General features: G+C 34.6%; 3 protein-coding genes across 5 annotated transcripts; 2 read left to right on the top strand and 1 right to left on the bottom strand.

The window, feature by feature from the left end:
- The first annotated feature begins 1515 nt into the window (after nt 1-1515).
- LOC11430401 (uncharacterized protein SYNPCC7002_A1590) lies at nt 1516-6597 on the top strand. The gene is made up of 6 exons (XM_003590199.4): nt 1516-1814; nt 1900-2090; nt 2170-2215; nt 2662-2744; nt 2837-2953; nt 6160-6597. Exons 1-6 carry the CDS (start codon nt 1643-1645, stop codon nt 6229-6231), a joined length of 681 nt encoding a protein of 226 aa, XP_003590247.2. The 5' UTR covers nt 1516-1642; the 3' UTR covers nt 6232-6597.
- A 1078-nt stretch (nt 6598-7675) lies between these two features.
- LOC11428583 (protein kinase and PP2C-like domain-containing protein) lies at nt 7676-15416 on the top strand. The gene is made up of 12 exons (XM_003590198.4): nt 7676-8004; nt 8092-8209; nt 9688-9854; nt 10733-10800; nt 10915-11138; nt 12028-12079; nt 12265-12796; nt 13414-13483; nt 13576-13795; nt 13886-13990; nt 14604-14699; nt 15082-15416. The coding sequence occupies exons 1-12, from the start codon at nt 7887-7889 to the stop codon at nt 15274-15276; spliced, it is 1965 nt and encodes a 654-aa protein (XP_003590246.1). The 5' UTR covers nt 7676-7886; the 3' UTR covers nt 15277-15416.
- A 1182-nt stretch (nt 15417-16598) lies between these two features.
- LOC11424300 (arginine/serine-rich coiled-coil protein 2) lies at nt 16599-20385 on the bottom strand. Of its 3 annotated transcripts, none has more exons than XM_039834955.1 (7): nt 20248-20385; nt 19826-19982; nt 19065-19706; nt 18840-18974; nt 18443-18534; nt 17415-17480; nt 16599-17256 (listed from the first exon to the last, which is right to left on the bottom strand). In XM_039834955.1, the coding sequence occupies exons 2-7, from the start codon at nt 19968-19970 to the stop codon at nt 17095-17097; spliced, it is 1242 nt and encodes a 413-aa protein (XP_039690889.1). In that variant the 5' UTR covers nt 19971-19982; nt 20248-20385; the 3' UTR covers nt 16599-17094. The 3 variants fall into 3 exon arrangements, with proteins under 3 accessions (XP_039690889.1, XP_024631772.1, XP_039690894.1); XM_024776004.2 differs by having other exon boundaries at nt 19826-19979; XM_039834960.1 differs by lacking the exon at nt 20248-20385 and having other exon boundaries at nt 19065-19746; nt 19826-19966.
- Between the last annotated feature and the right edge of the window lie 564 nt (nt 20386-20949).

Raw genomic sequence — 20949 nt, 5'->3', positions numbered from 1 at the left:
CTCCAAAATCTTTTATACTCTCCACAAAATGTTTGAATAGCCTTGGAGGTCATTCATCCAATATAGTGTTTTGCAAATGAATCCAACTCTTCAAAAACGATGCAATGGTCATGATTAGAAAACCTCAATCAATCCAAAGGTTCATCGAGAAGTCTGATACAAACTCAGGTGTTTATATCAAACCAACGACTAAAAAACATCCTTGAAAATCAAAGCTATTAAATACTCAACGGTCTAGGCCATCAAGTGCAGTAAGTAGCCTTGACACGTGGCAGGAGGAAACCAAGGGTCATGTCCCCACAATTTCTTCCTCGGCATAAAGATCAAGCCCGTATTTAATGTGAGATGTGACAGGTAAGCATCTCCTCATCGCATTAGGTTCAAACTTCACCTTCATGACTAACCACACTTCTGCACAGGTCATCAAAACGAGGAACAACTCTCCACAATGTATCTCCTCGACATGATCTTTCCAAAATCAAATGTGTTATCGTATTCTTATGCTCATCATACATAACACTCATTGTGAAGGTATTTTTCTCGCAAAGAGTTCTCTGTGAACTTAACATCTTTCTATAGTGAAACCTCCTCGCGAGGTTAATACTCTCTGAATGAAAGTTCCTTGTGAGCTTAATGTTTCTTTCCTAGGAAAAGCTCCTCGCGAGTTCAACGATCTTTTACATAAACTCCCTTGAGCTCAATATTATCTCACAATAAAAGCCCCTCGCGAGCTTATTGTTATTTTGCAAACCAAAGCCTTCCACAAGCTTAACATTACTTTAAGGAAATCGTCTCACACCAACGAGACATTTTACCTCGCACATCGAAGTCAATAATCTCCACTTCTAGAATGATGAATTGGGGGCAACTGTTCTGGACTACTCAGAGGCCTTGATGGCAGTCAAGTGTTTATGAATCATACCCAATCCACTTAAGATCAACTAGCATTATTCACACCCTCACCTCACAAAGAAGGTGTGCTCGCAACATTTGGAGGTAACAGAATCCGTACCTCCAAGAACTTTCATTATGTAATGCTCGACAGATATACAACCACCATTTCAAGGAGTCTCACTCCTCCATTATATAAGAGGACTTAACCCTCTAAGGTACGATTCAATCTATCTTTAACCCCCTTTTTCTAGCTTAAATATTGACTTGAGTGTCATAGTGTCTGCATGTTCAACCCTCATCCACTCAGTTATACAATCTATCCTTACTGACAAGCTAGTTTCAGTAAAATGTGTTATGTGGAATCCACACATCTGGGTTGATATTTTGTATAATTTAAGTCTTAAAAATTAATGAAAAATGTTAATGAATATCTCCGAATCATTGGTTAAAGTACTAAAATAAATAAGCTTGTATCAAAAAATGGTGTAACTATTGCTAAAAACAAAAGTAAAAATATGTATTTACAAGACAAATTTTCTATCAAGGAATTCTTAACCAATATGATATACCCAAAGTTAATTAGTAAGTAGTATATATAATTTTGTATTGACAAACATATACTTTTGTTTTGTCAAACCAAGGTTTGGTTTGGTTTGAAACGGATGGTGAGTGACTCAAGTGTATAGTGAGCAACCACATCCATCCACACACAAGCCAAGACAAAACAAGAGAAGTTCGAGGAATTGGGATGGCTTCGTCATTGGTTAGTTCCATTCTTGTTCTACCCATTTCACGTTGTCATCAACTCAAACAACGCCTTCCACTTCTTGCTTCAGCAACTCCTCCTTCGACCCACAAAGCCCGTTTCGTTGCTCGCCGTAAGGAGTCTGTTTCTGTTCAACAACTCCAACGTCCCCTAAGTAAGTAGTATTATCAAGCAAGCAAGCAAAGCAATGAATGTTACTTGTTATTGTAATTTATTGAGTTTCAACTTTGAATTTGTAGTTGAATATATGAGGTTACCAGCAAGTCAATATTCAGTGTTAGACGCTGAAAGGATTGAACGTGTGAGTGAGGATACATTCAGGTGTTATGTTTACACAATTAAGTTTTTCACATTTGAGGTTTGTCCTGTTTTGCTTGTCAAAGTTGAACAACAACCCAATGGCTGTTGCATTAAGCTCTTGTCCTGCAAGGTAGATACTTATCAATCATTCATTAACATCCATGTTTTCCTTTTTAGTCTTTCTTATTTCTTGTTTTCTTACATTACAGCTTCAGGGTTCCCCTATGGTCGCCGCTCAGAACGATAAGTTTGATGGTCAGTAGTATTGTTTTGCTATATCTCATGTTACTTCTCATGAATCTCGGTCGTTAGTTGGATGAAGATCAGATTACTTGTATTTTAAAGCTCCTTCTTTTAAGCCATGATATGAGTTGTCTGATCTTCATCCAACTATCAAGATCCCTTACTGCATGTACGGAATCTATGTCCAAAATGTAGACTCACGATACAAAAGGGTAGATGAAATGGAAGAATTCTTTAGATGTTACTATTCGTTTAAAGTAGTAAATGTTAATGTAGTTAAGGATGGTTACGGTGATTCCAAAATTATATGTATACCTCCATGTTTGCTCAAGAAGTAGAGGTAGTTTTCCTGTTCCCTTCCTGAGAAAAGGAAGAAGGAAATCTGTAGGATATGTCATGTCATTTGATTCATGCTACTTTCAGGAATGTCTTTTCAATACTTTAATGTGGTAATGCAGCTATAATGGTGAACCGGATATCATGTGAAAGTGACTCGGATAAGTCATTGGTGCAGCAACTCACATCAGACACTATAATTGAGGTGGTAGTACTCTAGTTTACTATCGTTTTCTTCTGATTTTTATTTTGTGTCATTTCAGTTAAATTTGCTTTGCATTGCTATGTCGAATTCAGGTAAGCATTGAAATTCCTTTCGCTTTCAAAGCAATACCAAAGCAAGCAATTGAATCAGCTGGGACTCAAGTCCTTGAACAAATACTCAAGATTATGCTTCCCCGTTTTATGTCACAGGTTTGTTAAAGCTCAGTATATTATTTACATGTTTGATTTAAAATGTGTTTCTATTTTTGTATGAAAGAAGTTGTAAGGGTTTGGATTTTTGGGAGATGATAAATGAACATATTTAGAGAAATAAGAACCCTATATTCATGATCAGAGATTAACACAACAGAATGAATTCTGAAACACCTTTCACTGGTACAATGATGAGTGCAAAGGAACAAATGATTAAGTCATAACCAAAGAACACAATTTATAGAAGGCAAGAAAAGTGAAAGTAAGATATATCTTTGTATAAGCCTAAGAAGAAGAAATCATTCCAAGGAATGCCAAAGGGAGGAAATAAAGACTTTCAGCAGATTCTGCACACCCAGTGTTCACGTCCTTGCACACACCTCTCATTCCATGTGATTCCAATCTTTTTGTTACAACTAACATTGGTGATGTGGCATCTTTTCTTTGATGATATCATAAAAGAAGTTCATTCTGACAAATAACAGATTACAAAGGGATAGAGGAACATCGGGTCCTCCTTAACATAAGACTAAAAAAAGGGTAGCCTGGTGCACTAAAGCTCCCGCATACGCAGGGTCCGGGAAGGGGCCCCACCATTTTGGTGTATTGTACCCATCCTTACCAAGTTTTTTACACAAGAGGCTGTTTTCATGACTTAAACCCGTGACATTTCAGTCACACGACAACAACTTTACTGTTGCGCCAAGGCTCCCCCTAAACATAAGACCAAAACACACAATTAATCAAAGCCACCCCATCCTTGAGATCTCTGTTTGGTACCCCGTTTAAAATATCATGTGCTTTATGCCAACCAAATTGAAGCCAAAAGTGAGACGCCTAGTCTTATCCCAAATCAACTTTTACTCCAACAAGACCTCTTGAAAAGTAAGATAGTTATGCTCTAACCAAATGCACCCAAGGGTATCAGGTTGCACTTGCACTTTGACATGGGAATGTTTCAATGTTGCCTCTTTACTCAACCTTATCCATGATATAATCAGCATAAATGTGTTCATGCGTCAAGAACATAACACAACATCCAGCAAAATTGTCAACTACAAAAGATTGATAAATTATCATCACATGTATAAGAAGAAACCAGTGTATGTATAAAAATTTGAATGTTTACGCACATGAGGGTCTTTAAAACTATAAGTATGATAAAAATTAGAGTCAAAGTTACATAACTTGACAATTCAAAATACTTGTTAAATTTATTATTTTATTATACTACTTAATATCTTAAATTAGACAGTTTATCTCTTTCGCTTTTGCACCTAACACAAAGATTTACTGAACACCCGTCCAACAGCAACTCACATTCTAACCTATAGGACTATCTTTTTCTTTTAGTGTACTACAATCTAATCTAATGGTTTAAATGGTCCAAATATGAGTCTCTATTGTCCATATCTATCAAGTCATTACTTGTCTGACTGATATCCCTTGAACATAAAATACTGACCAAGGTTGATTTAGTTTCAATCACAAATACGTATATAATTTTGAAATGATTATAACTGTTCTCAGCATTATATCTTTTTGAAATGATTTTAGCTGCAATCATGATAGGAATTATAGCTCTAACAGTAGGTTTGGAAATTATCTAAAAGTTATACAAGGTAGCATTCTAAGTTCACCATACAAAAAAATGTATTATAACTGATAAAACAGGATTACTCTATAAATGGAGTATTTAATGCCAATGTACATAATTTTGTTGATGTATAGACTCAATAAAGTCATCATATCCTATCTCATAAAGTCATCATATCCTATCTCATAAAGTCATCATATCCTCACCATAAAAATTTGACTGTGCTATTCATGTCATCCTCTGGAAGGATGTTTATCTCCACCATGACATATTCAACCTGAAAAGTTTTGCAGGGAAGGGAATAAGTATGTTGACCTTATTAGCCTTAAGCAAAACACTGCCAACCTTTGAAATAACATAATCTGGGAAGACAAATGACTGTAAACCTAGCTTCTATGAAGCATCTCTGATGTCTTTAGCTTTTTCATTGCTTGTACATGACCAGTAGTCTCTCCTACAAATTCTGACCTGAATCAAATTGAAAATTTAGGTAGAAAGATTCAGTCATGTTATTCAGCTTTTACACAAAAATATTTGAATGAACAGTGGGTGTTTCTGCAAATTCAAGTTTAAAAGTCACATTTCTTGGGTAGAAATCAGTCCTTTTATATGTATTGTATAAATACTACGTAGTGTTAGCATAAACAAGCTAGATGTGTAGAGTTTAGAGCCAGAGAGAAGATTTTGTTTTACAATATTGTAATTTGATCCAAACAAAGTAACATTGTATGTTAATTTCAGCCTAAAATGTGAAATCTATAAAAAAAATATTACTACAGACTGTGCAGTGTTTAGCACAAACGAGCTAGATGTGTTAGAGTTTAGAGCCTGAGAGAAGATTATGTTTTACAATATTGTAATTTGATCCAACAAAGTAACATTGTATAATAATTGCAGCCTAAAATGTGAAATCCATAAAAAAAAAAAAAAAAATTACTAGAGATAGGTGTTTGGTGGTCTCGTCAATCATCTGTGGTAATGCTAATTGTCCTAAAATTTTCAAATACTCTATAATATCCTTGAATTTTATATAGAAAAAATCATCCTAGGAAAACTTATTATTAAAAACATCACCAATACCATATTACATGTTGCGATGTTTTAATCTGTGCAGCTCTCATCGAAATAACTTAAATTGACTCTTGTATAGATCATGAGAGGATGGGGTGAAATTTGTAACAAACTGGCCAGGTGGACGGTGAGTAAGAATGGGAATATGTGAGAGTTAATAGTGGAAGGTAATAGAGAAGGGTAGACCGTTTATTAGGTAAATCGTAAATGTATGGAGCCATTTCGCTAGGGAGGTTGCAGACCCTCTTAGTGACTCACACAGTACTAATATATCTTTTACAATATCTACGGCATTGATATAAATCTTTACGATTAACCTATTATATAACAAAGTAAAATTGCTCTGAGTTCACCTTTTATTCATCGGTCTTTTAGTTCTTTGTTGCTGCTATTGATACTATCTTGCTGACTACAGCAGCAGTAGCTAGAGTTATGGTTCTACAACAGATTACTAGCTACTTGAAGTTTTGTACTAATTTTAGGTGGTGAGAAATTTATACAATTTATTTTATGCTGAGTTATTTTTCTTGAACAGCTTGTGAAAGATTATCAAGCCTGGGCCTCTGGAAATGCCTCAAGGCAACCTCTTGGGACAGGTGAAATCTGAAATAATGGGTAATCGTGGTTGCAACTGGTGCTGGCTTTAATTTTTAGTGTTGATATGTTATAGTCTATAGAAATGCTGCTTGTAGTGTGTGCATGGATTAATTATTGATTTGTTATTCGAGTATACATAGTTTTTTCTGATTCTTTTAGGAGAAATCGATAGCGTAAGGGGGGTTGTAAATCAAGGAAATCATTGTTAGTTATGATTATGATATTCCAGTTATGGTTATGTAACCTGAATGTTAAAATTATAATGAATGTGAAAGATTCACAAACTCTGTACATAGGTGATGGTTGTTACTAAATTCCATGACTATGTAAATTGGATTTTGTGAAGAGTGGAGGCAAATGTTACCAAATTCACTCACTCCCCCTATTTTCATATTTCTTTTATTTATTATACTCTCGGTTTTAATTCTATTCAACCTTCACCTCAGTTCGTACCTTCCAAGGCTAGCTCCTCTTTTCATTTTGCTTTATCGAATGCCACAAACGAAATTGTTGACACATTTACATTGGTTTGAAATAATGGTTTGGGACATATTCCCCTCATCTTGGAACTGGAAATTCAGCAAACAAACAATCATTCTGTCGCAACCTTGGATACTGTAAGGCAAGGGTTGCATGCGAGAAAATGTTTCTGCGCAGCTCCACATTCTACATCTACCATTGAAATAATGTTTCGTCGGCAACTCCCTTTTATGGTGGTCACTCCGCACAGATGACCGGTAATAACAAAATATCTTCAATTAATTTAACAAGCATTAGTAGCAAAAGCAAATGGTGACCCCTGTGAAGCTGCTCTATTGAAATGCTCCTATTAGAGTTATTGGCAACCACACCACGACTAGCAGGTTGCTCTCAAGAATTTATGTTTTTCAGGCCGTATTTTGTGTATGGCTAAACCGATGATAATTTTTAATTACATTTGCCAAAGTATTCTTGTAACAAAATTTTGTGTGCATGCCAGAAAAATGTTACAACCAATTTTTTTTTTATTAGGCAGACCTTTTTTTTTTAGATTGTTTCGGTTTGCCTAACTACCAACTCACTTAGATTCCATTTCATTTATTATCGTTTTTATTTTTTCGGACTTGTTTTGTCCTTTGTTTAACAAAAATAAATTAAATATGAAATTTTAAATGTCAAAAACATAAAAATTCATATTTAATTTATCCTTATTTAAAAAAATTATAATTTTACAATATAAAGTTTTTTTTTTCACAATCATTTTTTTTTCTTGTCAAAAAATGATTGTGAAAAAAAAAATCAAAATTTTAAATTTGACTTAAAAGTAAGAACCAGTGGTGATATAAAACTTTAAAATACCAAAAATTGAAGAAAAATGTTAAGGAGATCAAAACGAAAAAAATTAAAATAAATGTATTTAACCAAGAAAAAAAATTAAATAAATAAAGAAAAGAATGATAGGCGGGTTGATTTGGTTTTGTGGATTGTAAGTGGCTGGAATATGCGTAGTATGCGACAGAAAGCAGCAACGCGAAATTTCTCAAAACAAAACAAAACAAAAGCACCGTGATGATATGATATCATATATATATGATTGCGTTGTATCGTATCTAGTCTAGTTAGCTCAAAAGTTATATATATCTATCAATCATATTCATATTGATAATAAGAAGAAGAAGAAGAAGTATGGTAGGAAAAGAGATTGTTGAACCTAACACTTGCATTAGGGGTTGCTGCACAAGCTCCTCTATTCCCCTACACCTCCCTCCTTCCTCTTACGAACTTCTTTTTCCTATTGCCAGAGGTTACTTCACTTTTTCTTCTCAATTTCTTATATATATTTATATTATATTATATATAATAACTCACTGTTTTTCATTTGCATTCACAGGTGCTGAAAGTGTTGTTTATGAAGGCACTCTGAATGGAGACAAAGTTGCTGTTAAGAAACCCATTTTGTCTCTTTCTCAACACATCAATAACTTCCACAAACAATTACAATTGCTTTGGTTTGTCCTTTTCTACCACTTTATTCCTTCATGTTTATTCATAATAACTATAACTATTCTTGTTTAGATGCTAGGGATTATCATCACCAATTTTCTTATAGGATGAGTGTTAGAAACACTCTCGTTTTGTTGGAAATTTTGCCTTTATTGTGATCCGCCTCTAGTAGTCTAGTTGCGGCATTTGAGTTGTCTCGTGTTGGCTTTGAGGGGTAAATTTAGTTCCACATCAGACAGATAGGACTCTTGATAAGAGTTTATAAAGAGGAGGAGACACTCCTCACCTTACAAGACGGTTTTGCAAGGATGAGTTAAGCCCCAAATTTCAACACGTTTCAATTCTCACTCTCTTACCGAGTAAAATCAATGTGGTTCTCACGCTTTATAAATGGATCACAAACAGAGGTGGGTGGGACAATACTGAGTCTTTAAAAGAGTGTTCTTGACACTCCTCTTAAAAGAATTAGGTTTCTAAACAATAGTTTCTACCATAAAATTGAAATTAACTTTTACATCTTAAATTTTTCTGAAGCTCTCTCGTTTAACTTCTCCATACACATATGTTAGCTTATTTTGTAACAAAAAATTATGTACTTACTTCCATATGAGAATCTCCTATAAGTTAATGGCTACTCTAAATTGTGCCTTTATCTTTTATGTTTATTTGCACATCAACTAATGGAATTTGCTATTTTACTGTATTTTTTGGTATTTTAAAGAGTAAATGTGGAGTATTGTGTGGTCTATCTGGAGGTTTTTGATAGGAAGGTGATTGCTAACCCTGGGGTAACTCTTGTAGTTTCTGTGTTGCGTGTCCGCTAGTTAGTCCTGTGTGGATAGAATACTCAGGTGGATAGGGTGGGAGCTCGTCTTACGTTCAGATTTGGGTAGTGTCTTTAGTCTTATTCTAGGCCTTGGAGGTGGGAAGAATGTTAGATTAGATCTCCTTTTGGTCTGACATTCTATTGTGTGGTCTATTTGGAAATCCCATAATGATTTATCTTTTGGGGAAGGCGGCTTCTGAGCATCAACTGGTGGACAAAATCAAGTTCACCTCGTGGAAGTAGGTTTTAGGTAGACATTCTGGTTATTCCTGCTCCTACTATGAGTGGGAAATCGAACCTATTTTGTGTTGGTACTGCTAGAGACCTGTGAGTTGTCTGTATTGGGACCTTGTGACTTTGGGTGGTTCTGCCTTGTTCTTCTTGCCCCTCGGTAAGGGTGTGGGTGTCTCTGCTGGGAGGTGGGAGGGGGGCCAGGTGCTTTTATTTTCGTCCTGCTTTGATTCTTTTTGCTTTTGTTCTTGTTTGATTTTTGGCGGTGCTTTATCCATCTTGAGTACATCTTGCACTCCTCAGCTGTTGTATTTCGTTTTACTTTTCACGCTTTATTCATGTGTATATTATTTTTCCATTCACAAAAAAATGTGGAGTATTGTGAGTTTGAGGTTGACTGTTTTTCGATTTCTTAAATAAATGTAGCAAGCTAGATCACCCGGGAATAGCAACACTAATTGCCGCCCATGCAAAACCACCCAATTATATGTTTTTCTTCAAGTTATATGAGTCTTCCAATCTCGGCCACAAGTTACATGTAGAAGAATGGGCCCCAACCGTCAATGACGCGCTTATGATAACAATGCAGTTAGGTATGATTGTGATTTCAGCTTGTATAGAGCGGTTGCATTATTGAAATATCATGTGATAATTACTTTGCCTGGTTAAACTTTCGCCTACATAGTATGTTAAACTGAAGTGTTGTTTGGTCAAATCAAGGTGTATATGATTTGGAATGTCACAAATACCATATTTGTCGGAGATCCGCTTTAATTGCTGTCCTCCCCTAGCACCTTCATTGCTTCCTTTGACACCTTGACTGTGTTGGGTGTAGGAGGTGTGTTTATCCCCACATCACACAGAGATATGACCTTAGTAGTTAGTAGTGCTTATAAGGTTTGGGCAGTCCTTACCTTGCAAACCAGTTTTGTACCGATGAGTTAGTTAGGTTATAAGCTCAATTCTAAAAATCTTCGTAAGTGAGTACATCTTTCACCAATATACCAACACTTTGGTATTTTTTTGGACTAAATAAAAATAATGTTCATTTACTTATTGAAGGATTGGGAATATTTTCACCAAGTACCTTATCTACTCTTTTAATCTTTTAACCATGTTAATCTACTTCACACAGTAGGACAGCAGGGAAGAATTAATTATTGCATTTGTAAAGTGATTTGCAAAGTTATTTCAAGCAATTTTGAAGGATCATTTGTTTTAGCATTGAGGCTTCCTTTTCTAGCCAGAATTATTAGTTAAATGTCCAAATAAAGAATTTTCAAATTGTAGAAGTATTATATCGACTAGGAATTTTTTCCTTCAACTCTTTTAACCATTGTATTTTAACACTTCAATCATGTAGGGAAATTGTGGAAGTTAAGAATATAACATGATTGAAAGTTTATCAAATAGAAAAAGGAAATAACGTGATTGACAGTTTTTCCTTTTTCCTTGTACTTTATTTTTACAGCAAAGGCCTTGCAATATCTGCATAACCTTGGGATTCTGCATAGAGATGTGAAACCATCAAATATTCTTGTAAATGTCTCCCATATCTTTCGATTCTCTATTTATTTAACATTGTATTCAATATTTGATATATCATACTCTTTTTGTACATTACCTTACCAATCTAATGTATCTTTGATGCAGCTTGACATAAATCTCTGTCCACACCTCACAGATTTTGGTTTGGCTGAATACAAAAGTGATATTAAGGGAGTTTCTCTTGAGAATTGGAAGTCTTCTGGAAAACCTACTGGTGGTTTTCACAAAAAGAATATGGTCGGAACACTTGTTTATATGGCACCTGAAATATTAAAAAAGGAATTACACACAGAAAAGTCAGATGTATACAGTTTTGGGATATCAATCAAGTAAGAATTTGAGTTTTTTTTCTTTAATTTGTATTTCTTTTTGGTTCAAGGAAAACTGAATGATGGTAATGTCTTGAATATCTGATGCTGTTAGTTATCTGCCATAAGAGGAACTAGTTGCAACAGTTTTACCATGATTAAGTATGCTATTTCTTAAATGCATTATAGGATTTTAAATTTACCAAGATATTTACTCCGTCTTTCTTTGGAAAGCAAGAGATAGTCTAGCAGAACAATGGATGGACTATCATCCACGTCTTTCGTTTTTTCATTTTTAAATAGACAATATTCATCATTGTTGTTAATGGTGGAAAAAGGTTTATGCCTATTGTGCCACTATGGTGGTTGGCGCTCCACAAATTGCTTATGGTGGCTGGGACAAAATCTGCCATTCCATTCTCCACCATGGCTTCTGTTTAATCACAATAATATTCCTACAAACAGAAACTTATACAAGACAACTTTTTAATTTAAATAGAACTTTAATTTAAATAGAACTACAATAATATGAAACATATACAAGAGGCATTCGTTCATATTATCAGATTTGATACTTGAGCAGTGGTTTTGTTGCTAAAGTTGAAGCATTAAAAGGAGAATTTTTTAAATTTTGTCGCTACCATTAAATAAATCATTGGTTACAGTATGAATGTTTTGTAAAAATGGCTCATTGTATTCTTAGAAAGTAATTCGGTGCTAGTGCATGTCAGGTACCTCTGATGTTATCTTTCATTCTTCTGTTTTTATAAATATAAATATTCATCTTTGCAGTTCAAAAGAGTTACCATTACAAAATTGTTCTTCTCTCTCTATCAAATCTCTTTCTCTTGAAAATATTTTATATATGTTCTGTTTTGTGAATTTAAAACCTTTGTTGGATATGTTGCAGTGAACTCCTTACTGGTGTTGTGCCATATACTGATCTTCGTGCAGAAGCACAGGTAAGTCTGCATCAAAATAAAACAAGTTTCTGGTTGGACTGTTACTATTAGTAATTTATTATTTGGTTGGAGATTTTCTTGACTTTTGCATATTAAAAGCTTTCGGAAAATATTGTTTGGCTATATCAAAATTTCTTTTTCAAAACTCTGTAAAAGTGATATTGATCAATTTTTCCTCACGGCAGGCTCACACAGTACTTGAGATGAACTATACTGAGCAACAACTAACAGCAGCTGTTGTTTCGGATGGATTACGACCGGTCCTTGCCAGCGAGGAGTTGGGTATACCATCAAGATTAGTATCGATGATACGAAAGTGCTGGGATGCTAATCCTAAAAGTAGACCTTCCTTTGATGATATTGTCAAGGAACTTGATTTTATTATGGAACACAGGAAGGTAAAGAAGGTGGAAGATATGCATATTAGACCTTGTAACTTGTCTGTTGACCAACTTGTGGACAAGACTTATCAAGAGAGTATTAGCTGGTCTGCTCAAGGCGAGCTTTTGGCTAGGAATACCTCTAGCTCAACTGATTCTGGTTTCAGAACATGGTGCGAGTCTTACGACGAGCCTTTTGCATACCGTCCAATACTGTCTTGGGGATCTTATGCTACTTGTGGGAGAAGGGAGGCTATGGAGGACACACATTTCATTCTGCCCCATGTTTTCAATGAAAAGGATGTCTATGCTTTTGGTATCTTCGATGGCCATAGAGGTACTTATTATTAATATAATAAATATCTAGATTTTTTATTCATTGAAATCCAAAATTAAGAAGAAATAGTACTCCAATGTGGAAATAATTATATTGTTCATTGTAAGGCTTTCTTTATGCTATGCATTGCTGGGGCATTAGTTTAGCCGAAAAAAGAAGTTCCCAGCATGTTGAGAAGTTATGGATAATCATGAATTTGAAATAGTATTCTAGCATGTACTACAAATCTCTTTCAATTTTTGTTACATGCACCTGTATCCTGCTTCCGAATATATGAAGACCATAATTATTTGTGATAGAATAAGCAACGTAAGTATGGCAATTCAGCTTTCATGCTTTTCATTTATTACATTATTGAGAACCCTTTATGTCTCCTTTTATCAAAAAGTTGTTTTCAGTCAGATTCAGATGAATGTATATCATGTGAACTTTGGTGTTGTTAGTTGTTACTCTGTTTGTGTAAGGGCAATGTCTATCGACATGTCTCTAAACAGGATGCATCACTAGGAGAATTATCGTCTTATTTCTGGGGAACATCAAAATCAAATTTGAAGTTATGTCCTCAAATATCATGATTATGTACTAGAAAGTGATGAAAAGTAAAATTACATATGCAGGCGCAGCAGCTGCAGAGTTTTCTTCTAGGGCTGTACCAGCAGTTTTGCAAACTCTTGGTTTTAAGACCAGGTATATTTCACTCTAAATTCCCCCTTTCTGTGCCGTACTATTTCTTTCCCTCTTATCTAAAAAGTTAGTAAATTATTAATATTTAAGTGCAGTCCTGCTAATGCACTAGTGGAAGCATTCCTTAGAACAGATACTGCCTTCAGAAAAGAGCTTGCTTCCTATCGCAAATCCAACAGATGTATCCAGAAGGATTGGCATCCTGGTTGTACAGCGATTGCTGCTATTGTAAGTGGGAACAAGCTATTTGTTGCTAATAGTGGCGATTGTCGGGCAATCTTATATCGTGCTGGTAACCCCATTGCTCTGAGTAAGGTGAGCTGCTTGGCAAATATTTAATAATTCAATAGCCTCTTTAATTTATTCCTTATTTGATTACTAATCAAATATTAGCATTATTATTAGGATCATGTTGCAAGCTGTCTTCAAGAGAGAGAGCGTGTTATTCGTCAAGGGGGCCAAGTTCATTGGCAAGTTGATACCTGGAGAGTTGGTCTTCCTGCGCTTCAGGTTTGTTCAAATTGGTTGCTATAGTTTATATCACATGTTTGGAGACTGAGATATGTTTCTTCTACACGTATTTTGTGAAATTGAAACCCGGGGTATTGACTTTCTCTCGAGAGAATTTCATTGTGTTTGATCTGAATATGTGATTTGTTTTTTGTGATAATGATTAACTTAGTGGCGTACAACATTTAATAGTAATGTAACCACTACTCCAGTTGCAACTAACAAATACCAGAAAACAGAAACAGTTACAGAACATTCTAGAAACACCAAAGAGAATAAAAGTTTAGAACTAAGAGTGAAGTATAGAATGTGTTAAGCTGAAAGCCAACATTATATTACAGGTACATATATTATAAACAAGGTAGTGAGAAGTTAGTTTTATATTCTGCTATATTATTTGGTTTGTTGGATGTGAAGAGGTGATTTGCATAGGCGAGGGAGTACTCATGTAATCGTTTTCATTCAGTAGATAATTCTTCCTTTTGTTTTAATTTCACAATCAAATGATCATGTGTCAAGAAAATAATATAAGCAGGCACGGACTGTGATACTAATGATGATTCATGCTTTTACAATTTATTGCACAAGTAAAATTGACTGTTACTTTACACAGGTTACTCGTTCTATCGGTGACGATGACCTGAAGCCTGCTGTAACTGCAGAACCTGAGATAACTGAGAACACCTTACATGCAGAGGATGAATTTCTGGTGAGGAGTTTTATGCTACATGCCATTATTTGCATGAAGTTTTTTATATGCATTGAATCTTAAAATAAGCTGCCATTTAAAGTATTGTGAAAAATAAGTTGATGGATAATTTATGGATTATCATTGGAATTGTAAACTCATCTTGCTGATTATATTTATCAAAAGGTTTTGAAAATCAAAAACGTTTTGACAGCATACAGATGATTATTTTAGTGAACTTAAACTTATTAGGTTTACTTGTCAAATTGTTTTCTAATGTATTGAAGTGGCTTTGATGAAAGATTTAGGCTTGAAATTGTATCCTCATATCACTATGGTGCTTGTTATAGTACAATATTTTCCAATTATGATGATTGAGTTATGAGTAAAATGATTGATTTAGGTCATGGCTAGCGATGGTCTGTGGGATGTGATGAGCAGTTTGGATGTGATAAATATAATAAAGGACACAGTTAAAGAGGCAGGTATGTGCTCTAAGAGGTTGGCTACCGAAGCTGTGGAACGTGGCAGCAAGGATAACATTACGGTTATTGTTGTTTTTTTAAGACCTGTATCAACAGCAGAGAGAATTTATTAGCATACATTTTCTATTTGAATGCTAAATTCAAATATTTGGCATGGTATATTATTTGTATTTATATTCTTTATTGATAAAATAAAATTGTGTACATTCCCCTCAAAAAAAATGTGTACTTCAACATTTTGGATTATTGATAATGACTTGTATAAGTTTTATGTTGTGATTTCTTAAAGTGTTTGATTCTAAGTGATGTGATCATGAGCTTATTAAACATGTGGAAGGAAAGGTTCTAATATTTTGCTATCTAGTAGTATTGTAGTTTTTATGTAAAAACAAGGTTCTAATATTTAGCTATTTATACTCGTGGAGTGTTCGGCAGTTTTGAGTGTAAAGCTATTTCAACAAACTATGTTACTGTGTCATACCATCGTATCATATCAATAGATTCATTTTGGTATTTTCTGTATAGTTTGTTCATGATGCATACATGTATCGCCGTTTTTAATGTGTAAGTAATATTGATAGTAAATATATGAGAAATGTGTAAGCTAATTCTAGTGATGGTCAGGTTTATCAGTAGAAGCTAATGTTAGCATTGCATTATAAAACTTTTGAATGCATACATGATAAGATTCTAAGTTGTCTTTGATGCAGTATGTTTCGTAAAATGTTATGCAGATTTGAATTTGTGACCATGATTGTTTTGGCCACTAGAATTACTTAGTCTCAAGTGAAGTGAACTATATTTACAGTGAAATTGTATAGTGAACTATGTATTTTCGATTAAACTTAATACTTCCCTTTGTATGTTTGGTTACATTGTTTTCAGTTTAAGAATAATCATGGTTGCTGCTGGTATTTTATTTTAATTGTTTTCAAATCACTTTGTTTTTATTATAAAAAAATAAATAAATAAATAATGCTTTTGATTTTATTTTTAGAACATTGAATGCCCCCGTATAACCCATATTCATCTTTGAATTATTCAACTCTTATTTTAATCCACATCGGTAATTTTTGCCTTTCTTTTTAAATAAATAACCAAACATCATTGTAATTGAATTAAAAAAATCTCAGTTGAAAAAATATGGATAAAAATCCACAATGCACTCTTGTCAAAAAAACAACTCCCCGATGAAATCAAATAAAAGTTCAAATGTTAGAAAAGCGGTTATCAAATAATGAAAACATATACCGAATAGAATTGTTAAACACATAGAAAAACTGTGTAAAAAATCCTAAAACTTGAACAATGAAGGTTGATTTAGAACTCCAATGCATGTGTTTTCACACCAACTTTTAGTTTTTATCAGTTAGTACAATTCAATTCTCAAAAACTCACAACAATAATCAGAGAAAAGTAGCATAGCACTGCAACATTTCGTCCAAAGCTTTCAAGGGTGCAATTTTTTTTACGCGTTAATTTTGGGTAAGCCTTCAAGGGTACACATTTCTACTTAGCTTACTTGTTGCTCTATTCTAAATAATCTTATCATTTTCAGTGGCCTAGCTTAAATTTTTCAGATGAAAAATACAACTATAATAACATTCATAATCCCATGATCACGTGAGTGATTCTTAATTCTATGCTTGTCCACATATCAAGCACCATACTAAAGTACTTCAAAAGTTGTAATTTGTTTTGGAGTTGATATCATGAAAGCTTATCACCATAGATGTTTTCTTGTACCTCTCCCAACCCCATTATATACTCTAGCATTAAATCATCCCATTTAAATTCCTCTAAGCATCAGGATCATACAGGTGATAAACTCCCAATATGTAACAAACACATGATAAGTTCCACCTATGACAGGGGTAACATACTCAAAATCACTGCAAAGTCAAAGGATGAAACATTCCACCACTAAATATTTAAAGACCTAATCCAACTGTGCGGCCATCTCTTCGCCGAAGACCTGCAGTATACTGCTTCTCTAGATCCAGCTGGAGTTCCTTCTGCTTCTCAGCACGGAGTAAGTCGTTGTCATTTTGATTGTCAGAGTTCTGCTCCACTTTGGCTTCTCCTTTCACACCCTACAATTTGCCATAGGCACGAGTACAACCTCAGACTCAAAATGTGTTAGTAGGTGAAGAAACACTAACAGAGTGAGTCAGTCATTCAGGAACAACTAAACAATCTCCTCATGTTATTGTTCAGTCAGAATATAACAACCGAGTGAATTCAAACTTACCATGAGTTTGTTGAATTTCTCTTGTCGCTCTGGATCAAACACTGCCATATCCCAACGGTGGCCAGACTGCAACATGTGGAAAATGCATTACAGAGCAGCAATCAAATTCTTTGTTTACATGAGGCAGAAAAATGGTACAATAAAGCAAGAAACCTGAGGCAGAGGTTTTTCAGAACTGTAGGCCTAGGAACTCACCATTTACCACTCTAATTATCCTATTACAACATAGATAACTTTGAAAAGATGTGTATAATCTTTGGGCAAAATGAGACGGATAAGTCGGTTAACTATTCAAGTCAATGTAATAGGACAACTTGCACCATAAAATTTATGAACACCGTTTACTTGTAACGAGACAGTAAACAATATCAAAGGATAATACCATTCAAACAGAGGCCAAGGCAAGTTTGCCCTCAGGTCAGACTGTAAGTTTCTGATTTAGCTTAAAAGACCCCAACTTTACCCTCACTTTGGGTGCAGGGATTACCTAGGGTGGGTTTTACCTCATTTAAAGTGTGCGATATTCCCTTTATAGAAGATAAAGTAATCTCACACTTCAACAAATAAATCAACAGTCAATATAACACCCGCAGACATAACAAATTATAGGTGTGTTAGAATATCCACAACTGATTTTCTATCCTAATGGTTGAGGCGTCTTACTGTACCCTCTAAAGCGAGTACTCCAAAGTTGCTAGAGCGGGAGTTTTACGAGAGAGTGCACAAATTTTAAAGGTTGGATGCCTTCATGACTTACAACTGAGAAAGTTCTGTTCATGTTAGACAAAAAAAACGACCTTTTGTCACCTCAAAACATGCAGTCATGAAGAGGCCATAATTACAAGCGTCGCCAAAATTTAGAAGAGACCATATTGCTACAATACAACTATTAACCAAGAATCCAATATAAACGGGGAGAAAAGGGACACTATACACCCTAACTCAAAGTACTCCTAATGTTATACAAAAAAGAGTTCGGTAAGAACTCGGCAAATAAAGGGGAAAATGTAATAAATTATCAAAGATACCTCTTCAGTGGGTGTACTCTTTTTGCTGCCCCACAACAGTTTCTTCTTTTGGTCCGTAGTCAAGCAATTAGCCCCTACTAAGTTCTTGTTAACTGTAATGCATCAAAATTTCCAAATAAATAACAGATTATATCTACAAAAGTTAAAGAATTGGAAACGCAAATTATTAGAAAGAAAAAACCATTTATGGGGAAAATATATGAAATGAAAAGCAGACACATGTCTAAAAAATTGAAAGTAATAGTCATGCCCATGATATACATCCAACCCACAACAATCCATATTCTGCAAATGTTTAAAAATTATATCCAAGAACCTTCAAACAACCAGAATCCAACCAACGACAGACTTAAGTCCACATCCCAAATAAAAGCTTTTCAGGAATTGCAGTGTATACCTAATTCAGCAGCTCTCATTGCTGCCACTTTTGCAGCATCTACATTATTGCCACTATCAAAACCGCTGGTCCTGACAGCCCCTAAACCTGGCTTTGTCTCATGAGAAAGCTTTGAACCTGAAGTCTTCCTTTCATCTGCTTCAGCACAATAACAACTTAATACAATAATAGTTTTGAGAGTAATAATCATGCCTAGATTATGTATAAAAATTACAAAGACAATACCATCTTTTCCGGAATTGGCATCCTTGTCAGCTCCAAACAACTTTTGTTTCTTTCCAGAAGATTCTTTATCTTCAATACCAAATACCTCTCCTACTTTTTTAGAGTTTCGGTCCTTGTTCTTACTAATCTCAATGTCTTCTTTCTGGCTCCTAGTCTCTGAATAATACAGTGCACGGTCACTTTTGTGTTCTCCAGAACTTCTTTGTGAATCCTTTTTTTCATCTCGAGCATCCCCGTCTCTTGTACGCTTCTCCTTCTCCACCTCCTCATATGTTGCACGCTTCTCCCTATCTCTGTCCTTGCTTCTAAAATCAGACCTTTCATATTTTTCGCGTGAATACTTGTCCATACTACGCCCATAGTCTTTTGACCTGCTGTCGCTCTCTTCTCTCATTTGATCGCCCCTTGAGTCACGTGCAGAACGTGATGATAACCTCTCATGTTTTCTATATTCATCTGCGTACTTGTCATGCCTAGAGTGGCCATAGGAGGTCCGAGACGAGTGTCTGTCAGAATGTCTAAGAGAATCGCTGGTTCTGGCATATTTTGTGTCTTGTTCCCTGGCATCATACTTCCTTGAATGATGATGAGAGTCTCTGACAGAATCTTCTTCCCTTGAGCTGTGTTCGCGCTTGGGACTACCTGCATATAAATGAAGAGTATAGATCTCTTCATCCAACCCCTACTCCATATATATTATAGAATAGCTCAGATAAATCTTGGCAACACAATACACAAATTTAAAAAAGATAGAATGAAACCATGAGGTGGGCGGCGATAATTCCTATTAGCTAGTGCATCCCCGGTAGGCTTGCGAAATGCAGGAGCAGCAGCAGCATCAGCATCAGCAGAATCGTTGTTGTTGTTGTGGTCATGAGGCGGAGGAGACTGTGACTTTGAATCCATCCTACCTGACTACTGTAAAGAAACATATATGAGGTGGTAATAGTAAAACACTGACTGACTAAAACTAAATTGAGCTCATGAATATTCCAAGTTTCAAAATTGGTTGCTACAACAAATAAATGGAAGTGTTGGTTAACTCGTAAACATGTAAATATGTAAACAGGAATTGAAGATGAGAAGACAAAAAAAAAAAATAATAATAATAATAATAATAATAATAATAATAATATGTATGAATAGAAAAGGTGAAAATGGGGGAAGGAGAAAGGGGGCATACGAGTATGTGTGGGGATTTGAGGGCAAGTAACTGTGAATTGAGGATGATGAAGACGAGAAGAACGAAACCCTCGATTGATTGATTTTTCCCTCTTCTCTCCTCGTTTTGTTTCGACAAACACCACTTGCACTTTTTTTATTTATCGACATATTTATTTATTTTAAAACTTTATTGCTCTTTTTTCATTATTAAAAAAAAATAAAAAAATATTAAGAGAGGATATATTGGATTAGGATTCTAAAATATTTTAAAATATTTTTTAATGAAAAAAAGTCTTGTGATATTCAATTAAGATTATTTACGATTTCAATTAGATATTTATGGGAATCTTATAAAGTTTTAGTTCTTCCAATGTTATCTAGAATACTATTTACCCAATCTCATGTCAAGATCTCTTGGCGATATCTATGAATACTTTAGTTTAGTCTAATCTATCTATAAAGTCTACATAGACAATAATACCTACTCAAGGTCTATGATTGTCTACATGATCCTTATATGTTTTCTTATATCCTATGAAAGATTTGGTCCTAAAATATATCATCTATTAGACCCAAAAACGTTTTCTTTATATAATATAACTCTTATATTTCAATTATATAATGTTTATTTCTAAGGGTTAATTAAGTTTTTAGTCCCTATAAATATATTGAATTTCATTTTTAGTCCTCATAAACAAAATTTGATAGTTTTTGGTCCCTA

The sequence above is a fragment of the Medicago truncatula genome, chromosome 1, assembly GCF_003473485.1.
Source record: "Medicago truncatula cultivar Jemalong A17 chromosome 1, MtrunA17r5.0-ANR, whole genome shotgun sequence".
Classification (NCBI taxonomy): domain Eukaryota; kingdom Viridiplantae; phylum Streptophyta; class Magnoliopsida; order Fabales; family Fabaceae; genus Medicago; species Medicago truncatula.
The sequence above is the reverse complement of the archived record's forward strand: the minus strand, read 5'-3'. Positions and strand labels throughout refer to the sequence as shown.

Coding starts and splice junctions, on each gene's coding strand:
- LOC11430401 (XM_003590199.4), top strand. CDS start 1,643: ATGGCTTCGTCATTGGTTAGTTCCATTCTTGTTCTACCCATTTCACGT. Junction 1,815..1,899: donor ACAACTCCAACGTCCCCTAA/GTAAGTAGTATT, acceptor TTGAATTTGTAG/TTGAATATATGAGGTTACCA. Junction 2,745..2,836: donor CATCAGACACTATAATTGAG/GTGGTAGTACTC, acceptor TGTCGAATTCAG/GTAAGCATTGAAATTCCTTT.
- LOC11428583 (XM_003590198.4), top strand. CDS start 7,887: ATGGTAGGAAAAGAGATTGTTGAACCTAACACTTGCATTAGGGGTTGC. Junction 9,855..10,732: donor TATGATAACAATGCAGTTAG/GTATGATTGTGA, acceptor TTATTTTTACAG/CAAAGGCCTTGCAATATCTG. Junction 13,484..13,575: donor ACTCTTGGTTTTAAGACCAG/GTATATTTCACT, acceptor ATTTAAGTGCAG/TCCTGCTAATGCACTAGTGG.
- LOC11424300 (XM_039834955.1), bottom strand. CDS start 19,970: ATGGATTCAAAGTCACAGTCTCCTCCGCCTCATGACCACAACAACAAC. Junction 19,707..19,825: donor TTATCGCCGCCCACCTCATG/GTTTCATTCTAT, acceptor ATTTATATGCAG/GTAGTCCCAAGCGCGAACAC. Junction 18,975..19,064: donor TGCCAATTCCGGAAAAGATG/GTATTGTCTTTG, acceptor GTGCTGAAGCAG/ATGAAAGGAAGACTTCAGGT.